This window comes from Patagioenas fasciata, chromosome 28 (genome assembly GCF_037038585.1).
Source record: "Patagioenas fasciata isolate bPatFas1 chromosome 28, bPatFas1.hap1, whole genome shotgun sequence".
NCBI lineage: Eukaryota > Metazoa > Chordata > Aves > Columbiformes > Columbidae > Patagioenas > Patagioenas fasciata.
In genome coordinates this window covers 1,217,227-1,240,963 of record NC_092547.1, presented here as the reverse complement: position 1 = coordinate 1,240,963, position 23,737 = coordinate 1,217,227, and the positions used below count along the sequence as shown (strand labels likewise).

General features: G+C 57.6%; 1 protein-coding gene across 4 annotated transcripts in view; it reads left to right on the top strand.

The window, feature by feature from the left end:
* The window catches only part of LOC139825730 (dynein axonemal heavy chain 9-like), an 86,821-nt gene that overhangs the window by 23,711 nt on the left and 39,373 nt on the right, over positions 1 to 23,737 (top strand). For 2 of the 4 annotated variants that reach the window (XM_071799826.1, XM_071799824.1), the window contains exons 13-18: positions 30 to 269; positions 8,976 to 9,020; positions 16,014 to 16,135; positions 16,403 to 16,542; positions 18,290 to 18,503; positions 22,947 to 23,028. In XM_071799826.1, coding sequence (XP_071655927.1) covers positions 30 to 269; positions 8,976 to 9,020; positions 16,014 to 16,058 — 330 coding nt within the window. In that variant the 3' untranslated portion in view covers positions 16,059 to 16,135; positions 16,403 to 16,542; positions 18,290 to 18,503; positions 22,947 to 23,028. Of the gene's footprint in view, positions 1 to 29; positions 829 to 8,975; positions 9,021 to 16,013; positions 16,136 to 16,402; positions 16,543 to 18,289; positions 18,504 to 22,946; positions 23,029 to 23,737 lie in introns of those variants that run through there. The other 2 variants (XM_071799825.1, XM_071799823.1) reach the window with 2 other exon arrangements.

Below are 23,737 nucleotides of genomic sequence, written 5' to 3'. Positions count from 1 at the left end.
CTTTCCATGCCTTCCTTTCTCTCCCTCAGCGTCACTTCTGTGTCTTCGCGCTGTCCATCCCTGGGCAGGATGCCTTGTCCAGGATCTATAGCACCATTTTAACGCAGCACCTGACAAGTGGAAATTTCTCGGGGGCTGTGCAAAAATCAGCTCAGCAGCTGATTGCCCTTGCCCTGGGACTGCACCAGAAAGTAGCCGCTACATTCCTTCCAACAGCCATCAAGTTCCACTACATTTTCAACTTGAGAGACTTCTCCAATATCTTCCAAGTAAGTGCAGTTGCTGTCCTGTGGGACTTGAAGCTTGTCCCGATGCTACAAGAGGCTGCGGAGCTGTGTTCCTCTAGCTCTGGTGGGCAGAATGCAGTCTCCTACCTAAAAATGACACAGCACATGTGTGCCCTGAGTAAAGTGGGTGACCTTAGGCCATTCCTAAATTCCTTGTTAGTTTTGGATGGATTCCAGAACCATTGCCCATGGCTTTGAGAAGCTTAGTTACTTTCCAGCCTCTTGTGGTCAGCGGGGAGGGATGAGTAGTTCCAGATGGATGTGCAGGTTTGGGGTGGGTTGAAATGCCCTCCGGCTGTAGAAGGGACCAGCTGAAGGGAGCTTTGGGCTTCCGACTTCAGCACTTAAATGACTGATGTCCTCAGGGCCCATTGTGACATTCTGGGGACCCCCTTTGTCGCCAGGGCCCATTGTGGCACCATGGGACCGCCTTTGTCACTGGGGACCATTGTGACATTCCAGGATTCCACTTTGTCCCCAGGGCCCGTTCTGACACCGTGGGGACCCCCATTGTCCCCAGGGCCCATTGTGACATCCTGGGGATCACCCTTTGTCCCCAGGGAACATTGTGACATTCATGTGACCCATCTTTGTCCCCAAGGCCCATTGTAACACCATGATGACCCCCTTGTCACTGGGGAGACGTTGCGACACCATGAGGACCCCCCATAGTCCCCAGGGCCCATTGTGACGTCCCAGGACCCCCCGTTATCCCCAGGGCCCATTGTGACATCTTGGGGACCCCCTTGTCCCCAGGGCCCATTGTGACATCCTGGGAACCCCATTTGTCTCCAGGGCCCATTGTGACGTCCCCGGACCCCCTTTGTCCCCAGGGCCCATTGTGGCACCATGGGGACCTCCTTTGTCCCCAGGGCTTATTGTGACACCATGGGGACCCCCCTTGTCCCCAGGGCCCTTTGTGACATTCAGGGGACCCCTCTTTGTCCCCAGGGCCTATTGTGTCATCCTAATGATCCCCCCTTGTCTATAGGGCCCATTGTGACGTCCCAGGACCCCTCATTGTCCCCAGGGACCATTGTGACACCATGGGTACCCCGCCTTCTCCCCACGGCCCATTGTGACATCCTGGGACCCCCGTTTGTCCCCAGTGCTCATTGTGAAATCCTGGGTACCCCCTTTGTCCCCAGGGCCCATTGTGACATCCTGGGGATCCCTTTGTCACTGGGGCCCATTGTGTCATCCCAGGACCCCACTTTGTCCCTAGGGCCCATTGTGACACCGTGGGGACCCCTTTGTCCCCAGGGCCCATTGTTACATTCAGGGGACCCCCCTTTTCCCCAGGGCCCATTGTGACATCCTGGGGACCCTTTTTGTCCCCAGGGCCCATTGTGACAGGGTGGGGCCCCCCTTGTCACTGTGGACCCATTGTGACACTATGGGCACCCCACATTGTTCCCAGGGCCCATTGTGACATCCGGGGAACCCCCTTGTCCCCAGGGCCTATAGTGGCACCGTGGGGACCCCTCTTGTCACTTGGGCCCATTGTGACACCGTGGGGACCCCCCCTTTGTCCCCAGAGCACATTGAGACATCCCAGGACCCCCCATTGTCCCCAGAGCCCATTGTGACATCCTGGGGACCCCTTTTCTCCCAAGGGCCCATTGTGGCACCATGAGGACCCCCTTTGTCCCCAGGGCCCATTGTGACACCCTGGGGACCCTATTGTCCCCATGGTCCGTCGTGGCACCGTGGGGACCCCCTTTGTCCCCAGGGCCCATTGTGACATCCCAGGACCCGCCATTGTCCCCAGGGTCCATTGTGACATCCTGGGGGCCATCCTTTGTTCCCAGGACCCACTGTGACATTCAAGGGACTCCCCATTGTCCCCAGGGCCCATTGTGACGTCCCAGGACCCCTCATTGTCCCCAGGGCCCATTGTGACATCCTGGGCACCCCCTTTGTCCCCAGGGCTCACTGTGGCACCATGGGGACCCCTTTTGTCACTGGGGCCCATTGTGACATCCCAGGACCCCCCATTGTCCCCAGGGCCCATTGTGACGTCCCAGGACCCCACTTTGTCCCCAGGGACCATTGTAGACACCATGGGCACCACATTTGTCCCTGGGGCCCATTGTGACATCCCAGGACCCCCCATTGTTACCAGGGTCCATTGTGACATCATGGGGACCCCCCTTTGTCCCCAGGGCTCATTGTGACGTCCCAGGACCCCTCGTTTTCCCCAGGCCCCATTGTGACATTCTGGGGACCCCCCCTTGTCCCCAGGGCCCATTGTGACACCGTGGGCACCCCCATTGTCCCCAAGGCCCACTGAGACATCCTGGGGACACCCTTTGTCCCCAGGCCCCATTGTGGCACCTTGGGCACCCTCTTTGTCCCCAGGACCCTTTGTGACATCCGGGGGACCCCCTTGTCCCCAGGGCCCATAGTGGCACCGTGGGGACCCCTTTTGTCACTTGGGCCCATTGTGACACCGTGGAGACCCCCCCTTTGTCCCCAGAGGACATTGTGACATCCTAGGACCCTCCATTGTCCCCAGAGCCCATTGTGACATCCTGGGGACCCCTCTTCGTCCCCAGGGCCCATTGTGATGTCCCAGGACCCCGCTTTGTCCCCAGGGCCCATTGTGACACCATGGGGACCCGATTTGTCACTGGGGCCCATTTTGACATCCCAGGACCCCGCTTTGTCCCCAGGGCCCATTGTGACAGCGTCGGGAACCCCCTTGTGCCCAGGACCCATTGTGACATCCTGGGGACCCCACTTTGTCCCCAGGGCCCATTGTGGCACCGTGGAGACCCCACTTGTTCGCAGGACCCGTTGTGGCATTCTGTGGACTCCCTTTGTCCCCATGGCCCATGGTGACACCATGGGGACCCCATTTGTCACTGGGGCCCATTGTGACATCCCAGGACCCCCCATTGTCCCCAGGGCCCACTGAGATATCCTGGGGACCACCCTTTTTCCCCAAGGCCCATTGTGACACCGTCGGGATACCCCATGTCCCCAGGGCCCATTGTGACCTCCTGGGGACCCCCCTTGTCCTGAGGGCCCATTGTGACATCCTGGGGAGACCCCATTGTCCCCAAGGCCCATTGTGGCACCATGGGGACACCCTTTGTCCCCAGGGCCCATTGTGACATCCTGGGGACCCCCTGTGTTCCCAGGGCCCATTGTGACACCATGGGGACCTCCTTTATCCCCACGGCCCATCGTGACATCCCAGGAGCCCCCGTTGTTCCCAGGGCCCATTGTGACATCCCAGGATCCCGTTTGTCCCCAGGGCCCATTGTAACGTCCCAGGACCCCCCATTTACCCCAGGGCCCATTGTGACATCCTGGAGTCCCCCTTTTGTCCCCTGGGCCCATTGTGACACTGTGGGGACCTCCTTTGTCCCCAGGGCCCATTGTGACACTGTGAGGACCCCCTTTGTCCCCAGGGCTCATTGTGACATCCTGGGGAATCCCTTTGTCCCCATGGGCAATTGCGACATCCCAGGACCCCTCTCCTTGTCCCCAGGGCCCATCGTGACACCGTAGGGACCCCCCTTGTCACTGGAGACCCATTTTGACATCCCAGGACCCCCTGTTGTCCGCAGGCCTCATTGTGACACCATGGGGACCCCATTTGTCACTGGAGCCCATTGTGACATCCCAGGACCCCTCATTGTCCCCAGGGCCCATTGTGACATCCTGGGGAGCCCCTCGTCCCCAGTGACCTTTGTGACATCCTAGGGACCCCCGTTGTCCCCAGTGCCCATTGTGACATTCTGGGGACCCCCTTTGTCACCTGGGCCTATTGTGGCACCATGGGCACCCCCCATTGTCACCAGGGCCCATTGTGACATCCCAGGACCCCAATTTGTCCCCAGGGCCCATTGTGACACCGTGGGGACCACCTTTGTCCCCAGGGCCCATTGTGAACATCCTGGGGACCCCCTTGTCCCCAGGGCCCATTGTGAACGTCCCAGGACCCCCCGTTGTCCCCAGGGCCCATTCTGACATCCTGAGGACCTCCCTTGTCCCCAGGGCCCATTGTGACATCCTGGGGACCCTGTTTGTCCCCAGGGCCCATTGTGGCAATATGGGGACCCCCTTTGTCATTGAGACCCATTGTGACATCCCAGGACCCCCTCTGGTCCCCAGGACCCATTCTGACATCCTGGGGACCTTCTTTGTCCCAAGACCCCATTGTGACATCCTGGGGACCCCCCATTGTGCCAAGGGCCCATTATGACACCATGGGGATCCCCTTTGTCCCCAGGGCCCATTGTGAACATCCTGGGGACCCCCTTGTCCCCAGGGCCCATTGTGAACGTCCCAGGACCCCCCGTTGTCCCCTGGGCCCATTCTGACATCCTGAGGACCTCCCTTGTCCCCAGGGCCCATTGTGACATCCTGGGGACCCTGTTTGTCCCCAGGGCCCATTGTGGCAATATGGGGACCCCCTTTGTCATTGAGACCCATTGTGACATCCCAGGACCCCCTCTGGTCCCCAGGACCCATTGTGACATCCTGGGGACCTTCTTTGTCCCAAGACCCCATTGTGACATCCTGGGGACCCCCCATTGTGCCAAGGGCCCATTATGACACCATGGGGATCCCCTTTGTCCCCAGGGCCCATTGTGACGTCCCAGGACCCCCCGTTGTCCCCAGGGCCCATTGTGACATCCTGGGGACCCCCCTTGTCCCCAGGCCCCATTGTGACATCCCGGGACCCCCTTTGTCCCCAGGTCCCATTGTGACATCATGGGGAACCCCCTTTGTCCCCAGGTCCCATTGTGACATCATGGGGAACCCCCTTGTCCCCAGGGCCCATTGTGATATTCGGGGGACCCCCTTGTCCCCAAGGCCCATAGTGGCACCATGGGGACCCCCCTTTTCCCCAGTGCCCATTGTGACATCCTGGGGACCCCGCTTGTCCCCAGGGCCCATTGTGACATCCTGGGGACCCACTATGTGCCCAGGTCCCATTGTGACATCCTAGGACCCCCATTGTCCCCAGAGCCCATTGTGACATCCTGGGGACCCCCCTGTCCCCTGGGCCCATTGTAATGTCCCAGGACCCCACTTTGTCCTCAGGGCCCATTGTGACATTCTGGGGACCCCCTTTGTCGCTAGGGCCCATTGTGGCACCATGGGACCGCCTTTGTCACTGGGGACCATTGTGACATTCCAGGATTCCACTTTGTCCCCAGGGCCCGTTCTGACACCGTGGGGACCCCCATTGTCCCCAGGGCCCATTGTGACATCCTGGGGACCGCCCTTTGTCCCCAGGGAACATTGTGACATTCATGTGACCCATCTTTGTCCCCAAGGCCCATTGTAACATCCTGGGGATCCCCAATTGTCCCAGGGCTCATTGTGACATTCCACGACCCTCTTTGTTCCCAGGCCCCATTGTGACATCCTGGGAACCCCACTTTGTCTCCAGGGCCCATTGTGACGTCCCAGGACCCCCTTTGTCCCCAGGGCCCACTGTGGCACCATGGGGACCTCCTTTGTCCCCAGGGCTTATTGTGACACCATGGGGACCCAACTTGTCCCCAGGGCCCTTTGTGACATTCAGGGGACCCCTCTTTGTCCCCAGGGCCTATTGTGTCATCCTAATGATCCCCGCTTGTCTATAGGGCCCATTGTGACGTCCCAGGACCCCTCATTGTCCCCAGGGACCATTGTGACACCATGGGTACCCCGCCTTGTCCCCACGGCCCATTGTGACATCCTGGGACCCCCGTTTGTCCCCAGTGCTCATTGTGAAATCCTGGGTACCCCCTTTGTCCCCAGGGCCCATTGTGACATCCTGGGGAACCCCTTTGTCCCCAGGGCCCATTGTGACCTTCAAGGGAACCCACATTGTCCCCAGGGCCCATTGTGACGTCCTAGGACCCCCCTTTTCCCCAGGACCCATTGTGACATCCTGGGGACCCCCCTCTGTTCTTAGGGCTCATTGTGACATTGAGGAGACCCCCCCTTGTCCCCAGGGCCGATTGTGACGTCCTAGGGACCCCCTTTGTCCCCAGGGCCCATTGTGACTGCATAGGGACCCCCTTTGTCCCCAGGGCCCATTGTGACATCCCAGGAACCCCTGTTGTCCCCAGGGCCCATTGTAATGTCCCAGGACCCCTCTTTGTCCCCAGGGCCCATTCTGACACTGTGGGGACCCCCTTTGTTTCCAGGGACCATTGTGACATCCTGGGGACCCCCTTTGTCACTGGGGCCCACTGTGACATCCCAGGACGCCCTCTGGTCCCCATGGCCCATTGTGACTCCATGGGGACACCATTTGTCACTGGGGCCCATTGTGACATCCCAGGACCCCCATTGTCCCCAGGGCCCTTTGTGAAATTCAGGGGACCCCTCCTTGTCCCCAGGGCCTATTGTGTCATCCTAAGAATCCCCCCTTGTCTCTAGGACCCATTGTGACGTCCCAGGACCCCTCATTGTCCCCAGGGACCATTGTGACATCCTGGGGACCCCCTTTTGTCCTCAGGGCCAATTGTGACACTGTGGGGAACCCCCTTTGTCCCCAGGGCCTATTGTGACACCATCGGGACCCCCCTTGTCCCCAAGGCCCATTGTGACATCCTGGGGACCTCCTTTGTCCCCAGGGCCCATTGTGGCACCATGGGGACCCCCTTTGTCACTGGGACCCATTGTGACATCTCAGGACCCCACTTTGCCCCCAGGGCTCATTGTGAAATCCTGGGGACTCCCATTGTCCCCAGGGCCCATTGTGACATCCTGGGGAACCCCTTTGTCACGGGGCCCATTGTGTCATCCCAGGACCACCCATTGTCCCTAGGGCTCACTGTGACATCCTGCGGACCCCCTTTGTCTCCAGGGCCCACTGTGACACCGTGGGGAGCCCTTTGTCACCAGAGCCCATTGTGATATCCTGGGGACCCCCCTTTGTCCCCAGGGCCCATTGTGACATCGCAGGACCTCCCATTGTCCCCAGGGCCCATTGTGACACTGTGGGGATCCCGCTTGTCCTCAGGGCCCATTATGACATTTAGGGGACCCCTCTTTGTCCCCAGGGCCCATTGTGATATCCTTGGGACCTCATTTGTCCCCAGGGCCCATTGTTGTACCATGGGGACCCCCTTTGTCCCCAGGGCCCATTGTGACATCCCAGGACCCCAGTTTGTCCCTAGGGCCCATTGTGGCACTGTGGGGACCCCGCTCGTCCTCAAGGACCATTGTGACATTCAGGGGACCCCTCTTTGTCTCCAGGGCGTATTGTGAAATTCTGCGCACCCCCCCTTTGTCCCCAGGGCCCATTGTGACATTCAGGGGACCCCTCTTTGTCCTCAGGGCACATTGTGACATCCCAGGACCACCCCTTGTCCCCAGGGCCCATTGTGACATTCAGGGGACCCCTCTTTGTCCCCAGGGTCCATTGTGACGTCCCAGGACCCTCCATTGTCCCCAGGGGCCATTGTGACTTTGCAGGACCCCCCATTGTCCCCAGGGCCCATTGTGACATCCCAGGACCCCTCATTGTCCCCAGGACCCATGTGATATCCTGGGGACACCCTTGTCCTCAGAGCCCATCGTGGCCCCGTGGGGAACCCCTCTTTGTCCCCAGAGCCCATTGTTACATCCTGGGGAGCCCCCTTTGTCCCCAGGGCCCATTGTGACATCCTGGGGAGCCCCCTTTGTCCCCAAGGCCCATTGTGACTTCCCAGGACTCCCCATTGTCCCCAGGGCCCATTGTGACTTTCAGGGGATCCTCCTTTGTCCCCACGCCCATTGTGACACCATGGTGACCCCCCGTTTTGTCTCCAGGGCCCATCGTGACATCCCAGGACCCCCCATTGTCCCCAAGGCCCATTGTGACATCCTGGGGAGCCCCCTTTGTCCCCAGGGCCCATTGTGACATCCCAGGACCCCCCATTGTCCCCAAGGCCCATTGTGACATCCTGGGGAGCCCCCTTTGTCCCCAGGGCCCATTGTGACATCCCAGGACCCCCCATTGTCCCCAAGGCCCATTGTGACATCCTGGGGACCGCCCTTTGTCCCCAGGGCCCATTGTGACATCGCAGGACCCCCCATTGTCCCCAGGGCACATTGTGACACCATGGGGACCCCCATTGTCACCAGGGCCCATTGTGACACTATGGGGACCCCCCCTTTGTCCCCAGGGCCCAGTGTGACAATTAGGGAACCCCCCCTTGTCCCCTGGGCCCATTGTGATGTCACAAGACCCCCCCTTTTTCCCAGGGCCCATTGTGACATCCTGGGGACCCCCTTTGTCTCCAGGGCCCATTGTGACATCCCAGGACCCCCCATGGTCCCCAGAGGCCATTGTGACATCCTGGGGACCCGCTTTGTCCCCAGGGCCCATTGTGACTTTCAGGGGATCCCCCTTTGTCCCCAGGGCCCATTGTGACACCATGGGGACCCCACCTTGTCCTCAGGGCCCGTTCTGACATCCTGGGCACCCCCCATTGTCCCCAGGGGCCATTGTGACATCCTGGGGACCCCCTTTGTCTCCAGCGCCCATTGTGACACCGTCCGGACCCCCCATTGTCCCCAGGGCCCATTGTGACACTATGGGGACTCCGTTTGTCCCCAGGGCCCATTGTGACACTATGGGGACCCCCCCTTGTCCTCAGGGCCCACTGTGACATCCTGGGGACCCCCCCCTGTCCCCGCCATCCGTGTCCCCGCGGTGCCACCTCCACTGTCCCCTCTGTCCTGCAGATCCCCAGTGGTACCCGGCCCAGCAGTCCCTGCGCCTGGACCCCAGTGAGTGGCCCCAGGTGTCCCCAAGGTGTCCCCGCATTGTCCCTGGGTGTCCCATGGTGTCCCTGGGAGTCCCTGTGTGTCCTGTGGTGTCCCCAGGTGACCCTGGTGTCCCCAGGTGTCCCTGTGGTGTCCCATGGTGTCCCTGTGGTGTTCCCCCAGTGTCTGCCGGTGTCCCCAAGTGGCCCCGTGGTGTCCCCCGCTGTCCTCTGGTGTCCCTGTGTTCTCTCCTGCGTATCCCTGTGGTGTCCCTTTGTTGTCACTGGGTGTCACTGCTGTCCCTGCTCTCCCTGCTGTCCCTGGGTGTCCCCACTGTCCCTGGGTGTCCCCACTGTACCCAGTGTCCCTGGGTATCTCTGGGTGTCCCCACTGTCCCCGCTGTCCCTGCTCTCCCCACTGTCCCTGGGTGTCCCCACTGTCCCTGGGTGTCCCTGCTCTCCCCAGTGTCCCCACTCTCCCTGCTGTCCCTGCTGTCCCCACTGTCCCCAGCATCCCTGGGTGTCCCTCCTGTCCCCACTGTCCCTGCTCTCCCCAGTGTCCCTGGGTGTCCCTGCTCTCCCTGTTGTCCCCACTGTCCCCAGTGTCCCTGGTGTCCCCAGTATCCCTGGTGGCCCTGGGTGTCCCCACTGTCCCTGGGTGTCCCTGCTGTCCCCGGTGTCCCCACTGTCCCTGGTGTCCCCACTATCCCCACTGTCCCTGGGTGTCCCATAGAGACCCTGGTGTCCCCATGTCCCTGTCCCTGGTGTCCCCATGTCCCTGTCCCCAGTGTCCCCATGTGCCTGTCCCCAGTGTCCCCATGTGCCTGTCCCCGGTGTCCCCATGTAACGGTCAGTCTGTCCATCCATCTGTCCGTCCCTCTGTCCCCGTGTCCGTCCCTCTGTCCCTTCCTCTGTCCGTCCATCCGTCCCTCTGTCCCTCTGTCCCCATGTCCGTCCCTGTCGAGGGTTAAGATTGCGGGGTGACAATCAAACCCTGGCAGATGTGTTGTCAACCTCCTCTGCCCCCCACTTTCCCCTTTTGCCCCTCCCTCTCCCCCCTTCCCACTCAGCACAGACGATCGGGAGGGGAAGAAGCACAGAGGGGAGAGAGCTGGAAAAGTTAAAGATGTTTTACTGATGCTACTGATAAGAACAGAGAAAATAATACAAATATACAAAACCCATCTTGTAAGTCTCAGCAACTGCAGAGCCAGCACCCAAAGTCCTGGATCAGACTCTGCAGCCAACCGGAGCTGGATTCAGTCTCTCACTGGCCTCCGTTCGCAGGGACGACCAGCAAGGTCCTCTCCTGATGTCGGCCATGAGCAGAAGGGAAGGAAAAAGGCAAAAGGGAAGGGAAAAAGGGACGAGATCCTCGTGATCTCCCACTTTTATATGAAGTATTCACGTGAACGGAATGTTATACACAGTTGGTCACCGGTTTCTCGTTGCCCCTCTCGCGAGATGTCCATCTGTGCTTGTCAATAAGTTTCCATTCCATTGCTGGGTTTGCCAAAACATGTGTCTGGTTCTCCAGGAAAATGCAGCTGACATGAAGGCTTTGGCTGACAGGCAAAATTCACTAAAAGAGAAACTTGTTTTTACCAAAACCAGGACAGGTGGGGCGCAGAGGCTGCTGAGACATGGAGATGGACTGGGACACGGGGGTGGGCTGGGACATAGAGATAGGCTGGGACATGGATGGCCTGGGTCACAGAGACTGCTGGGATGTGCAGACGGGCTGGGTCATGGGCACGAGTCAGAGCCAGCACAGGAGCAGGGAGGCTGGGGCAGCTCCATCCTGCAGACGTGCTTGTCCTGGCCATGCCAGCCATGGGATACGTGCCCCAGCACAGACACACACCCGTGGGACACACAGCTGGCCACAGGGACCCCAGAGACACACGCACGCCCCGTGCCATCATTCCAGTTCGTTGGTGGAGCCGTGGTGGTCACTGGGTTGGCGGTGGCGGTGGCCAAGGGTGGCGAGGGTGGCACCAAGGTGCTCACAGTCCAAACTGATCACTGTGTTTAAAAAGATAATTGAGGGGGAAGGGCAACCAAAGAGCCAGGAATCCATATTTCAAATAAATCAATAAGGTGAGAGGGTTGTTAATTAGATGAATGAGACAGGTAAACTGAGGCCAGCCCTGGGGAGTCTGTAACCCCTGCAGTGCCAAGCGCTGGGGAGCAGGGCAGGGAATGTGCAGCTGGGGTTGGGGGATGTGTAAGCGGGGGCTTTTTGTCCCATTCCCTGTGCTGTCTTTGGGTAGAACACCTGGTCTTGCCAAATCGTTTATAAAATACGCTTTGCTGAGAGATCCTGCCCGGGGCTGTTCTCTTGGCAAGGGGATTGTTTCCCACAGCAGGGTTTGGCAGCAGAAGTTTGGCAGGACAAGAGGGCCCATGAGGTCAGAAAGCACAGCAGAGCTGGAACGTGGGGTCACGGGCACCAAACCCAGCTCGGGTGGGAGCCAAGAGGGTCCCCTCGTGTGCAGGGCCCAAAGCGCCATCTGTGGCATCTGCCCGTCCTTCTGAGCGCCCAGAGCCTCCCTCTTGGGGCCAAATCCTCATGTTTAGGGTCCCAACGCGTCTTTCATCACCCACGGCCCGCAGCTTCATTTTCAGGTGGAGCTCGCTGCCTGGCAACAACCGCCCGGAAGTCTGTGGACAGCCAGGGGATGAAATGCAGCCAATCACATTTGAGGAGGCGGGGCAAGTCATGTGATTGAAATGTAAGCAGCCAATCGAGCTTTGAGACCTGCAGGACAGTTGGCAACAGTTGGACAAACTGGGCAGCGCTCAGGGGCGGGCTGTGCTGGCTGCACCAATCACACCTGTTGGGAGTGCAGCAGAGGGATGATTGACAAATAACCTGACCAATTATTTGGTGGGGGGTGCCAGTGGGAAATCCCAGACAGCCAATCAGAGAAAAGAGCGGCTCGGAAGGCGGGCACTGTGGGGGGAGTAACCCCTCAGGCCGCCAATCAGAGAGAGTATCACCTCAGGGCAGGGCGAGCCCCAAAGCAGGACAGAATCACTGCCCAGGCAGCCAATCAGCTGCAGGATCAGCTCAGGGGAGGAGACTGACAGCCCTCCCGACCAATGGTGGCGCAGCCCAGGCTGAGCAGGCGGTTGCTCTGCAGGCGGCCAGCGTGAGCTTTGCCATGGCGCCCGTGGAGCTGCCCGAGGCCGAGCAGCGCCCGGCCCAGCCCTGGGGCCCTTTATCCTCCCTCTGGGGCCCTGGAGATGTCTTGCTGCCTCTGGCCCAGGTGTGTGTGGGCTGCTCTGGCCTTGTTCTCCTGGGCGGGGGAGGGGGCAGGGGGCACTTTCTGGAGAGGAGCAGCTGGGGCTGGGGCTGGAGCTGGAGAGAGCATGAGAAGGGGAAGCAGCTGGAGGGTGAAGTGCAGGGGATCCCCACAGCTGCTGCTGCAGCTGCACCAGAGACAGCTGCCCCTCTGGGTGAGGAAGAGTCCCTGTGAGCAGCCTCAGCAGAGCAGATCACAAACGTGCACCGCAGGGTCTGTGTAAGTGGGGAAAATCACTGTCCGGCCGTATAGTGTGTGTGTGTGTGGGGTGCGTCTGGGGAGCCTCGTGCTGTGAGAGCTGTCAGACACCCATGTGTTCTCTTAGGTGCGGGATGGACAAACGGCTGGAGCTACAGAATAGAAGGGGAGGGAAAGACAGGCAGACAGAAGGGCCTGAACTGCACAGCTTGCCTGGCAGTGCAGAGAGCAGGAACTGTGGTGAGTGCTGGGGCCTTGGGCTCATTTCGTCCTGTTTTGTGCTCCCCTCCCTCCCTCCCTCCCTGCTCCCTCCTCTTTCCTACCGTGTCCTTCTCCCTCTTCATCTCTTCTCTCTCTGCCCCTCTCTGCTTCTTCCTCACCGTTTCCTCCACCCGTCTCCACCTCTGTGCAGGGTTTCTCGTATCTCCCTCTCTGTCTCCGCTGCTCTGTGCTTCTCATCATCCCTGGTTTCTCTTTGTCACCATTCTGCTCTGTTGCTGTGTCCTGCTCCCTGCCCCATCATTTCTCACTGTATCCCTCTGTCCTGCTCCCTGCACCTATTCCTGCCCCTCTTCTTTTTTACTCCCTCTCCATCTTGCTGCCCGCCCCAGGATTTTTTCTCCAATCTCTGTCCTGCCCCCAACCCTTGTTGTTCTTTCTCTCTCCTGCTCCCCTTCTGTCTTTCTGCCTGTCTTCCCTTTCCCGGCTGCTTCTTTCTCCAGCTCTGTCCAGATTACTGCCCCTCTTCCTTTTGATGTCTTTCTGTCCTGGTTTTCTTTCTGTCTCCCATCCCTGTTCCCAGTGCCATCCCTTCTCACTATATCACCCCTGTCCAGCTGGCTCTGCCTTTTCTTTGTCTTCTCTTCCTCTTTCCTGCTGCTCAGCCCTCTTTTCCTCTTTCTCCAGCTCCTTGTTGCATGTTTCCCCTTTCCAGTCTCTTCATTTGGATCCCAACTTTGCTTTATTTCTCACTCCCTTTGTTCTGTTCCCTGTCTTTCTTTTTGTCTCTCCATCTGTGCATCCCCCTCCCTGTCTTTCTCCAGCCCCTTCCTGCTTCTCCTTCTCCCCCCTCCCCATCCCTCTGTCCTGCTCATCAGCCCTGCTGGTTCTTCCTCCCTGTCTCATCCCAGCTCATTGTGCCTTTTTGCCTTCATCTCTCCGTCCTTTTCCCTGTGTGTTTGTTTCTCTCTCAGCTCCTCTGTCTTCTCTCTTGTCTGATTTGTCTCTTGCTAGTCCTCTGTCCTTCTCCCCAGCAGCTTCAACTGAATGGCCAGGTGTCCCTGCACTCTGGTGGTTCCTCATCACTGCCCTGGGCTGTGTCTGTAGGGCTGGGGATCATTTAGGAGCTGCTCTCCTTCTGCAGACAGCAGAGCCTGGTGCAGCTACAGCAGAGGTTGTTCTCAGCTGCTGCTTATGCAGCTCGTTGGAAGAGCAGCTGTGGGCCTTCTTTGGAAGGGAGGTTTCTTGTTCTGTGCTTACTGCTCCTGGGGACCCTGCACAGGAGCGGTGTTGGGGTCTGCAGGGACGGGTGGGACCTGCTGTGATTCCTGGTGAACGTGAACTGAACTTGTCCTGATGTACTCGAATGAAAACAGACTGACTGGAGATGGTTTACTGCCCTGTTTCAGTTCCAAACTACATGCTTGGCACTGGAGAACATGAGACTTTGTGCTGCGTTCCAGATATCAGCTGAGAACATCACTGCCTTTGGTACCAGGGCAGGTGGTCTGTGATCAGGGGTGCGGACTTGCATGGCAGTGCTTTAATGAACATTTTATGGTCTTGCCACTTCAAAGCCCTTCATTTTCCTAGAAATTTGAAGATGGCATTTCTCATTCGGAGGTTCAGACTTCGGTTGGACTTGATGTTGAATGGTCCATACAATGGGGTGCATAAAAGAAGAATCTCGCTTCCTTGTTGTTTTCTAACGCTGTCTGAATTTGGTAAGCAAGAGGAAGAGTGGCTTGCAGTGTCTGCTTTTGAGAGGAACGTATTCCTGACTGTCTCCATCTCTGTATGGTGAAGCTTTCTGCCTGCACTATGATTTTGCTGGGCTGTGAGGCTGTGTTGGAGCAGCAGAGGTCAGAAGTGGTGGCTTTAAAGGCATTGAAGCTGTGGTCAAACTAGCAGGAAAAGCTGGTTTCTTCCCAGAGAGCTGCCTGACAAATATAGCTACAAGTAAAGACCCTTGAAGTTGGCTTTTTTATTTTAAATTTACTATTAATATGTAGCTTTTGGGATTGATTGATTGATTGATTGATTTCTGGGAAGCAAGAAGTGAGAGCCTGTGCACTCCCACAGGCAGAGCTGCTCCCAAAATAGGTGCCCCCTTCTCCACTTCTGTTCCTTCCATGCTGGTGTAGCACAAGGCCATGCAGCAGTGTGCAGATGTGGTGATTCCAATGTGACTGTGAGGTCAGAGCCCCTCGGTGACGTGCTGTGCTGTGTCTTGGCAGCAGCAGCATCATGGGGCGAGCGTGGGGGCCATGGTCCTCACCCTGTTCCTCCTCCTGGTGTCCCTGCCAGCCCGGGACGCCCAGGCTGCTCCAGCCGAGCGCAGGGAGCAGGTGGGCGAGCAGGGGCAGCACCCAGCCCCGAGCAGCTCAGCAGGGCAGCAGTGGGGCCAGGGCTGGGGCTGGGGCCGGGAGAGCAGCCGGGCTGGGCCGGGCAGGGCGAGCCAGGCAGCACCAGGGTGTGGGCAGGGGGCAGACACCCGCAGGGAGGGGAGAGGGGCTGCGGCTGCTTCAGGGGCAGGTTCTGGGCAAGCAGGGGCTGGGAGTGCTGGCACAGGGCAGAAACCAGCACTGAGTCCCTGTGGGGCCCTCCCTGCCCCCCAGCCTCGTGCCACACGGCCCCATCCCAGGGCGCGCTTTGAGCCTTTGGGCCCGTTTCAAATCGAAGCTGGGATTGCTTTGGCACTTTGGGCCACTTTAGAGCTAAACCTGGGCACATTTGTGCCCTTTGGGATCGTTTCTGCCTATATCTGGGAGTTCTTTGGTTTTCCAGTTTTGTTTATACCCAAATCTGGGGGTGTTTGGGCCATTTTTGGCCATTTTTTTCCCCAAATCTGGGCATACTTCGACTCTTTGGTCCAGTTTCACCCTGAATCTGGGGATGTTATACCCCTTTTTGGCCAGTTTTGCTCAAATCTAGTGGTGCTTTGGTTTTTTCTGCCTCTCTTGACCCGATATACTCAGGTGCTTTTGCCCATTTTTTCCCCTGATATGGGCACTGTGATCCCAAATATGGGATGTTTTCATGTTTGCCGACAGCTTTGCACCCAAGTGTGGATGTTTTTGCCTCTTTGGGCCACTTTTTGCCCAAATACTCAGATTGTTTTGCCTGTGTTGACCAATTTAGCCCCCAAATATTTGGAATATTTTGTCGTTTTGCCAGTTTTTTCCCCAAATACGGCTATTTTTCTGCAAGATATGGGCACTGTTGTCCTAAATATGTTGTGTTGTGTTTTGTTTTTTCTCTCTTGTCTATGTCCTCTTTTACCTGGAATGCAGGAGTGTTGCTCGGTGAGCCTGGAAACCTCTCTGATCTGTGCTTGACTCCAGGACATGGCCTTGGCAGAGTTGATCGAGCTTCTCAGCTGGGTCCTGGTTAGGAGCCTTGGGCTGTCCCAGAGGTGAGTTGTCACTGTCTGTCTGCTTGAGCGAATAAACACTCATGTTTTAATAGGTTATTCATGTGTGATTGTACCCAAGATCCTCTCAGAGGCTTTCCAAAAGCTTTTTGTGCCTTGGTGGTATTACACAGACAAGTCATGAATGTTCAATTTGCCTGAAAACCTGCTAGGTCTCAGCAAAAAGGTCACCCGTGCTCTGTTTCTAGCTGTGGGAACACACACCTCTGTATGTGTCTCGTGTCATTATCTCACCCTCTCCCATCACAGCAGGTGACTGAGGAAGCAGGAGATCACAACGTGCCATGGAAGCTCCCACCCGTGTTTGACTCCCTGTTTGGTTCCTGCAGTCCATGCTGATCAAGCCTCTTGGTGTAATCCTGTTCCTGAGCCTGAGGGGAATCGCAGGGGTAAGTGTTCAGTGTTCATTGGTTACTGGCCTTTTGCGTTTGTTAGTATTTGGTTTATTATTTGTGAACGTTTTCTTGCAATAGTTGAGCCTTGCAGTAGCCAGCAGGCTCTGATTTAGGAGAAACATGGATGATCATTTTTTGCCCTGGTGCTCCATGCTCCCACGTTAGTGTGGGTTTCCTTTTGTGTGTGTGAGAGGTCTCCTGCCTTGCTTTAGGATTACAGTAAGTGATTGGACTAATATTAGAAGTTTAGATGAAGGGATAGGTGTTAGGGGTAGGGTTAGGGTTATTATTAGGGTTTGATTAGGATTAGGTTTAGGGTTTATGGGTAGGGATGTGGTTAGTGATAAGGGTTAGTATTAGGGTTAATGTTAGGAGTAAGGATTAAGGTTAGGGGTTAGGGAATAGTGTTTGTGTAAGCAGTAAGACTTCAGGTTTAGGGGGAAAGGGTAGGAATATGGTTAAGGTTGGCATAGGGTTAGGAGTTTGGGTTAGGGTTAGGTTTAGGTTTTGGAGTTTGGGTTAGGGTTAGGCTTAGGAGTTTGGGTTAGGCTTAGTCTTAAGCTTAGGAGTTTGGTTTAGGCTTAGACTTAGGGTTAGGAGTTTGAGTTAGGATTTAGGGTTAGTCTTAAGGCTAGGAGTTTGGGTTAGGGTTGGGCTTAGGCGTCTGGGTTGGGCTTAGGCGTCTGGGTTGGGCTTAGGCTTAGAGTTAGGAGTTTGGGTTAGGTTTAAGGGATTGGGATAAGGGTTAAGAGATTGGGTTAGGGTTAAGGGATTGGGTTAGGATTGGGTTTAGGGTTAGGAATTAGGCTTAGGTTTAGGATTAGGATTAGCGTTATGGTCTGGGGTTAGGAATCTTAACCCTCGACAGGGACAAAGGGGGTCCCCACGGTGTCACAATGGGACCTGGGGACAATGGGAGTCCCCAGCATGTCACAATGGGCCCTGGGGACAGAGAGGGGTGCCCTGAATGTCAGAATGGGCCCCAGTGACAAAGGGATCCCCCATGGTGCCAAAATGGGCCCTGGGGACAAAGTAAGGTCCTGGAATGTCACAATGGGACCCAGTAACAAAGGGGGTCCCCATGGTGCGAAAATGGGCCCTGGGGACAAAGGGGGTCCCTAGGATGTCACAATGGGCTCTGGGGACAATGGGGGGTACTGGGATGTCACAATGGGCCCTGGGGACAAGGGGGAGTCATGGGACGTCCAATGGGCCCTGGGGACAAAGGGGGTCCCCAGGATGTCACAGTGGGCTCTGGGGACAATGGGGGGTGTCCAGGATGTCACAATGGGCCCTGAGGACAAGGCGGGGTCCCCATGGTGTCACAAAACAACGTCCTCAGGGATATGGGTCAGTGCCAGGGGTAGGTTATGCTTGGCCTCCATGACCTCGAGGGTCTTTTCCAACAAAAATGAGTTCTTAGGGTTTATCCCAAATGATGGGAACCCCCGCTTCCATCTCTGCTCTTCACCAAACACCTTTTAGAGGATGAAGAGGAAGGAGACGCAACACCTCAGCATACGGAGGGTCTTCCCCAAAGGGGTGGTCTGGGGTATCCAAAACACAAGGGGTGGTCTGGGGTATCCAAAACACAAGGGGTGGTGTGGGCATCCAAAGCACAAGGGGTGGTCTGGGGTATCCAAAACACAAGGGGTGGTGTGGGCATCCGAAGCACAAGGGGTGGTCTGGGCCATCCAAAGCTCTCCTGGAGCGACTGCTGCTTCTTCTTGCTTTCCATCAGCTTCTTGATGTCTTCCCGCGTGGGGATGCGCTCGTCATCTTCGTCATCTTCGTCATCTTCGTCATCTTCGTCATCTTCGTCATCTTCGTCATCTTCGTCATCTTCGTCATCTTCGTCATCTTCCTGCCCAGCATCCCAGGCCCATCCGCAGCTGCTGGAGCTTCCATGAAAGGCCTGGAGCCACGCGCCGCTCCAGCTTCATCCAAAAGAGGTGGTGAGCTCCAAAAAGGAAGGAAGGAGGGAAGGAAGGAAGGAAGGAAGGAGGGAAGGAGGGAAGGAAGGAAGGAGGGAAGGAGGGAGGGAGGGAAGGAGGGAGGGAGGGAAGGAAGGAGGGAAGGAAGGAGGGAAGGAAGGAAGGAGGGAAGGAAGGAAGGAGGGAAGGAAGGAGGGAGGGAAGGAAGGAGGGAAGGAAGGAAGGAGGGAAGGAAGGAGGGAGGGAAGGAAGGAAGGAGGGAAGGAAGGAGGGAAGGAAGGAGGGAAGGAAGGAGGGAAGGAAGGAGGGAAGGAAGGAAGGAGGGAAGGAAGGAGGGAAGGAAGGAAGGAGGGAAGGAAGGAGGGAAGGAAGGAGGGAGGGAAGGAAGGAAGGAGGGAAGGAAGGAGGGAAGGAGGGAAGGAAGGAGGGAGGGAGGGAAGGAAGGAAGGAGGGAAGGAAGGAGGGGAGGAAGGAGGGAAGGAAGGAAGGAGGGAAGGAAGGAAGGAGGGAAGGAAGGAGGGAAGGAAGGAAGGAAGGAAGGAGGGAAGGAAGGAAGGAGGGAAGGAGGGAGGGAAGGAAGGAAGGAGGGAAGGAGGGAAGGAAGGAGGGAAGGAAGGAGGGAAGGAGGGAAGGAAGGAGGGAGGGAAGGAAGGAGGGAGGGAAGGAAGGAGGGAGGGAAGGAAGGAGGGAAGGAAGGAAGGAGGGAAGGAAGGAGGGAAGGAGGGAAGGAAGGAAGGAGGGAAGGAAGGAAGGAGGGAAGGAAGGAAGGAGGGAAGGAGGGAAGGAAGGAGGGAAGGAAGGAGGGAAGGAGGGAAGGAAGGAGGGAAGGAAGGAAGGAGGGAAGGAAGGAAGGAGGGAAGGAGGGAAGGAAGGAGGGAAGGAGGGAAGGAAGGAGGGAAGGAGGGAAGGAGGGAAGGAAGCAGGGAAGGAAGGAGGGAGGGAAGGAAGGAGGGAAGGAAGGAAGGAGGGAAGGAAGGAGGGAAGGAAGGAAGGAAGGAGGGAAGGAAGGAAGGAGGGAAGGAAGGAAGGAGGGAAGGAAGGAAGCAAGGAGGGAAGGAAGGAAGCAAGGAGGGAAGGAAGGAAGCAAGGAGGGAAGGAAGGAAGGAAGGAGGGAAGGAAGGAACCGGGGGTTCCCATCATTTGGGATAAACCCTAAAAACTCATTAATCACTTTGGTTGGAAAAAAGCACCCACCTCCATAGGACCCCATAGGGACCCATAGAGACCATAGAGGCCCATAGGGAGCCACAGAGCCCCATGGAACCCCATAGAGACCCATACGGACCGTAGAGCCTGTAGAGACCCATAGGGACCCATAGAGACCCATAGGGACCCATAGAGACCCAAAGGGACCCATAGAGAGGGAGGGTTTTAGGACCCTGGGGGTTCCATAGAGACCCATAGAGCATCAAGGAGCCCCATAGGAACCCATAAGGACCCATAGACACCCATAGGGACCCATAGAGCCCCATAGAGGCCCATAGGAAACCACAGAGCCCCATGGAACCCCATAGGGACCCATAGAGCTCCATAGGGACCCATAGAGACCCACAGGGACCCATAGAGAGGGAGGGTTTTAGGACCCCGGGGGTTCCATAGCGACCCACAGAGCCCCATTGGGACCCACAGAGACCCATAGGGACCCAAGGAACCCCATAGCGATCCTAGAGACCCATAGGGACCGTAGAGCCTGTAGAGACCCATAGGGACCCATAGAGACCCATAGAGCTCCATAGGACCCCATAGGGACCCATAGAGCCCCAAAGAGCCCCATAGGGACCCACAGACACCCAAGGAGCCCCATAGAGACCCATTAAGACCCATAAGGACCCATAGGGACCCATAGGGACCCATAGAGGCCCATAGAGGCCCATAGGAAACCACAGAGCCCCATGGAACCCCATAGGGACCTATAGAGACCCATAGGACCCCATAGAGATCCAAGGAGCCCCATAGAGCTCCATAGGGACCCATAGAGAGGGAGGGTTTTAGGACCCCGGGGGTTCCTGCTGGGCTCAACTATGGCAAGAAAACCTTAACGAATAATTAACCGAATATTAATGAATGCAAAAGGCCAGGAACCAATGAGGAGTGAGCACTGAGCCCTGGGACAACCTGGGACAGCGGGGACAGGGACAGCGGGAATGTGACCCTGGGACCCATTGACCCCATTGACCCCCATTGACTCCCATTGACCCCATTGACCCCCATTGACCCCCATTGACCCCCATTGATCCCCATTGACCCCATTGATCCCCATTGATCCCCATTGATCCCCATTGATCCCCATTGACCCATTGATCCCCATTGACCCCCATTGGCCCCCATTGCCCCTATTGACCCATTGATCCCCATTGACCCCCATTGACCCCCATTGACCCCATTGACCCCCATTGATCCCATTGACCCCATTGACTCCCATTGCCCCCATTGACCCCATTGCCCCATTGACCCCCATTGACCCATTGACCCCCATTGATCCCATTGATCCCATTGACCCCATTGACTCCCATTGACCCATTGGCCCCATTGACCCATTGATCCCCATTGACCCCGTTGATCCCCATTGACCCCATTGACCCCCATTGACCCCATTGACTCCCATTGACCCATTGATCCCCATTGACCCATTGACCCCATTGACCCCATTGCCCCATTGATCCCCATTGATCCCATTGACCCCATTGATCCCCATTGACCCCATTGACCCCGCTGACTCCCATTGACCCATTGATCCCGATTGACCCCATTGACCCCCATTGATCCCATTGACCCATTGACCCCATTGACCCCCATTGACCCCCATTGACTCCCATTGACCCCATTGACCCCCATTGATCCCATTGACCCATTGACCCCATTGACTCCCATTGACTCCCATTGACCCCATTGACCCATTGATCCCCATTGACCCCATTGACCCCCATTGACCCCATTGACTCCCATTGACCCATTGATCCCCATTGACCCATTGACCCCATTGACTCCCATTGCCCCATTGACCCCATTGACCCCATTGCCCCATTGACCCCCATTGACCCATTGACCCCATTGACTCCCATTGCCCCATTGCCCCCATTGACCCCATTGCCCCATTGACCCCCATTGACCCATTGATCCCCATTGACCCCATTGACCCCCATTGATCCCATTGACCCCCATTGACCCCCATTGACCCCCATTGATCCCATTGACTCCCATTGACTCCCATTGACCCCATTGACCCATTGATCCCCATTGACCCCATTGACCCCCATTGACCCCATTGACTCCCATTGACCCATTGATCCCCATTGACCCCATTGACTCCCATTGCCCCATTGACCCCATTGCCCCATTGACCCCATTGCCCCATTGACCCCCATTGACCCATTGATCCCCATTGACCCCCATTGATCCCATTGACCCATTGACCCCATTGACTCCCATTGACCCCATTGCCCCATTGACCCCCATTGACCCATTGACCCATTGACCCCATTGACTCCCATTGCCCCATTGCCCCCATTGACCCCATTGCCCCATTGACCCCCATTGACCCCCATTGACCCATTGATCCCCATTGACCCCATTGACCCCCATTGATCCCATTGACCCATTGACCCCCATTGACCCCCATTGACCCCCATTGACCCCATTGACCCCATTGACTCCCATTGACCCCATTGACCCATTGATCCCCATTGACCCCATTGACCCCCATTGACCCCATTGACTCCCATTGACCCATTGATCCCCATTGACCCCATTGACTCCCATTGCCCCATTGACCCCATTGCCCCATTGACCCCATTGCCCCATTGACCCCCATTGACCCATTGATCCCCATTGACCCCATTGACCCCCATTGACTCCCATTGACCCCATTGACTCCCATTGACTCCCATTGACCCCATTGACCCATTGACCCCCATTGACCCCCATTGACCCCCATTGACCCCATTGACTCCCATTGACCCATTGATCCACATTGACCCATTGACCCCATTGACCCCCATTGATCCCATTGACCCCATTGACCCCGCTGACTCCCATTGACCCCCATTGATCCCATTGACCCATTGACCCCATTGACTCCCATTGACCCCCATTGACCCATTGACCCATTGACCCCATTGACCCCATTGACCCATTGACTCCCATTGACCCCCATTGACCCCGTTGACTCATTGATCCCCATTGCCCCCCATTGATCCCCATTGATCCCCATTGCCCCCCATTGATCCCCATTGCCCCCATTGACTCCCATTGCCCCCCATTGCCCCCATTGTCCCATTTCAGGTAAAAGAGGACATAAACAAGAGAGAAAAAACAAAACACAACACATTTGGGCACTGCTGGGTCCTTTGGGGCACTCCTGGGTCCTTTGGGGCACTCCTGGGTCCCTCCTGAACTCCTGGGTCCCTTGGGGTACTCCTGGGTCCCTCCTGAACTCCCCATAGACCCCCATAATTTCCCCCTTAGGGACCCAGGAGTGCCCCATAGTGACCCATAAGTGACTCATGGAGCCCCCTAAGTGCGTTCGGGTCCCCTCGGGTCCCTTCGGGTGAGTTCGGGCCCCACTCGGGTCCCTTCGGGTGTGTTCGGGTCCCCTCGGGTCCCTTCGGGTGCGTTCGGGTCCCACTCGGGTCCCTTCGGGTGCGTTCGGGTCCCTTCGGGTGCCTTCGGGTCCCCTCGGGTGCGTTCGGGCCCCACTCGGGTCCCTTCGGGTGCGTTCGGGTCCCTTCGGGTGCGTTCGGGTCCCCTCGGGTCCCTTCGGCTCCCTTCGTGTATCTTCGGCTCCTCTCGGAGCCGCCTCCGCGCACGCCACGCACAGTGGGCGTGGCCACGCACCCCCCCCCCCTTCCCATTGGCCGCCGCCTGAGGAAGGGGGCGTGGCCTCGCTCGCAGCCGCCGCCGCGGCGGGAAACGATCGTGAGGCGGAAAAAGGGGGAGAAAGTGGGGGGGGGGGGAGGAAGAGGAGGGGCCGGGGGGGGAGCGGAACACGGGTTTGGGGGTAAAAAGGGGGGGATTTGGGAGTTTGGCGCCTTTTGGGGCACTTTCGGGTGGGTTCGGGTCCCTTCGGGGAGACTTCGGGCCCCTTCGGGTGGGTGCGGGTCCACTCGGGTGGGTTCGGGCTCCTTCGGGTGGGTTCGGGCCCCTTCGGGTGGGTTCGGGTCCACTCGGGTGGGTTCGGGTCCCTTCGGGTGCGTTCGGCTCCACTCGGACCCCTTCGGGAAGACTTCGGGTCCCTTCGGGTGCGTTCGGCCCCGGCC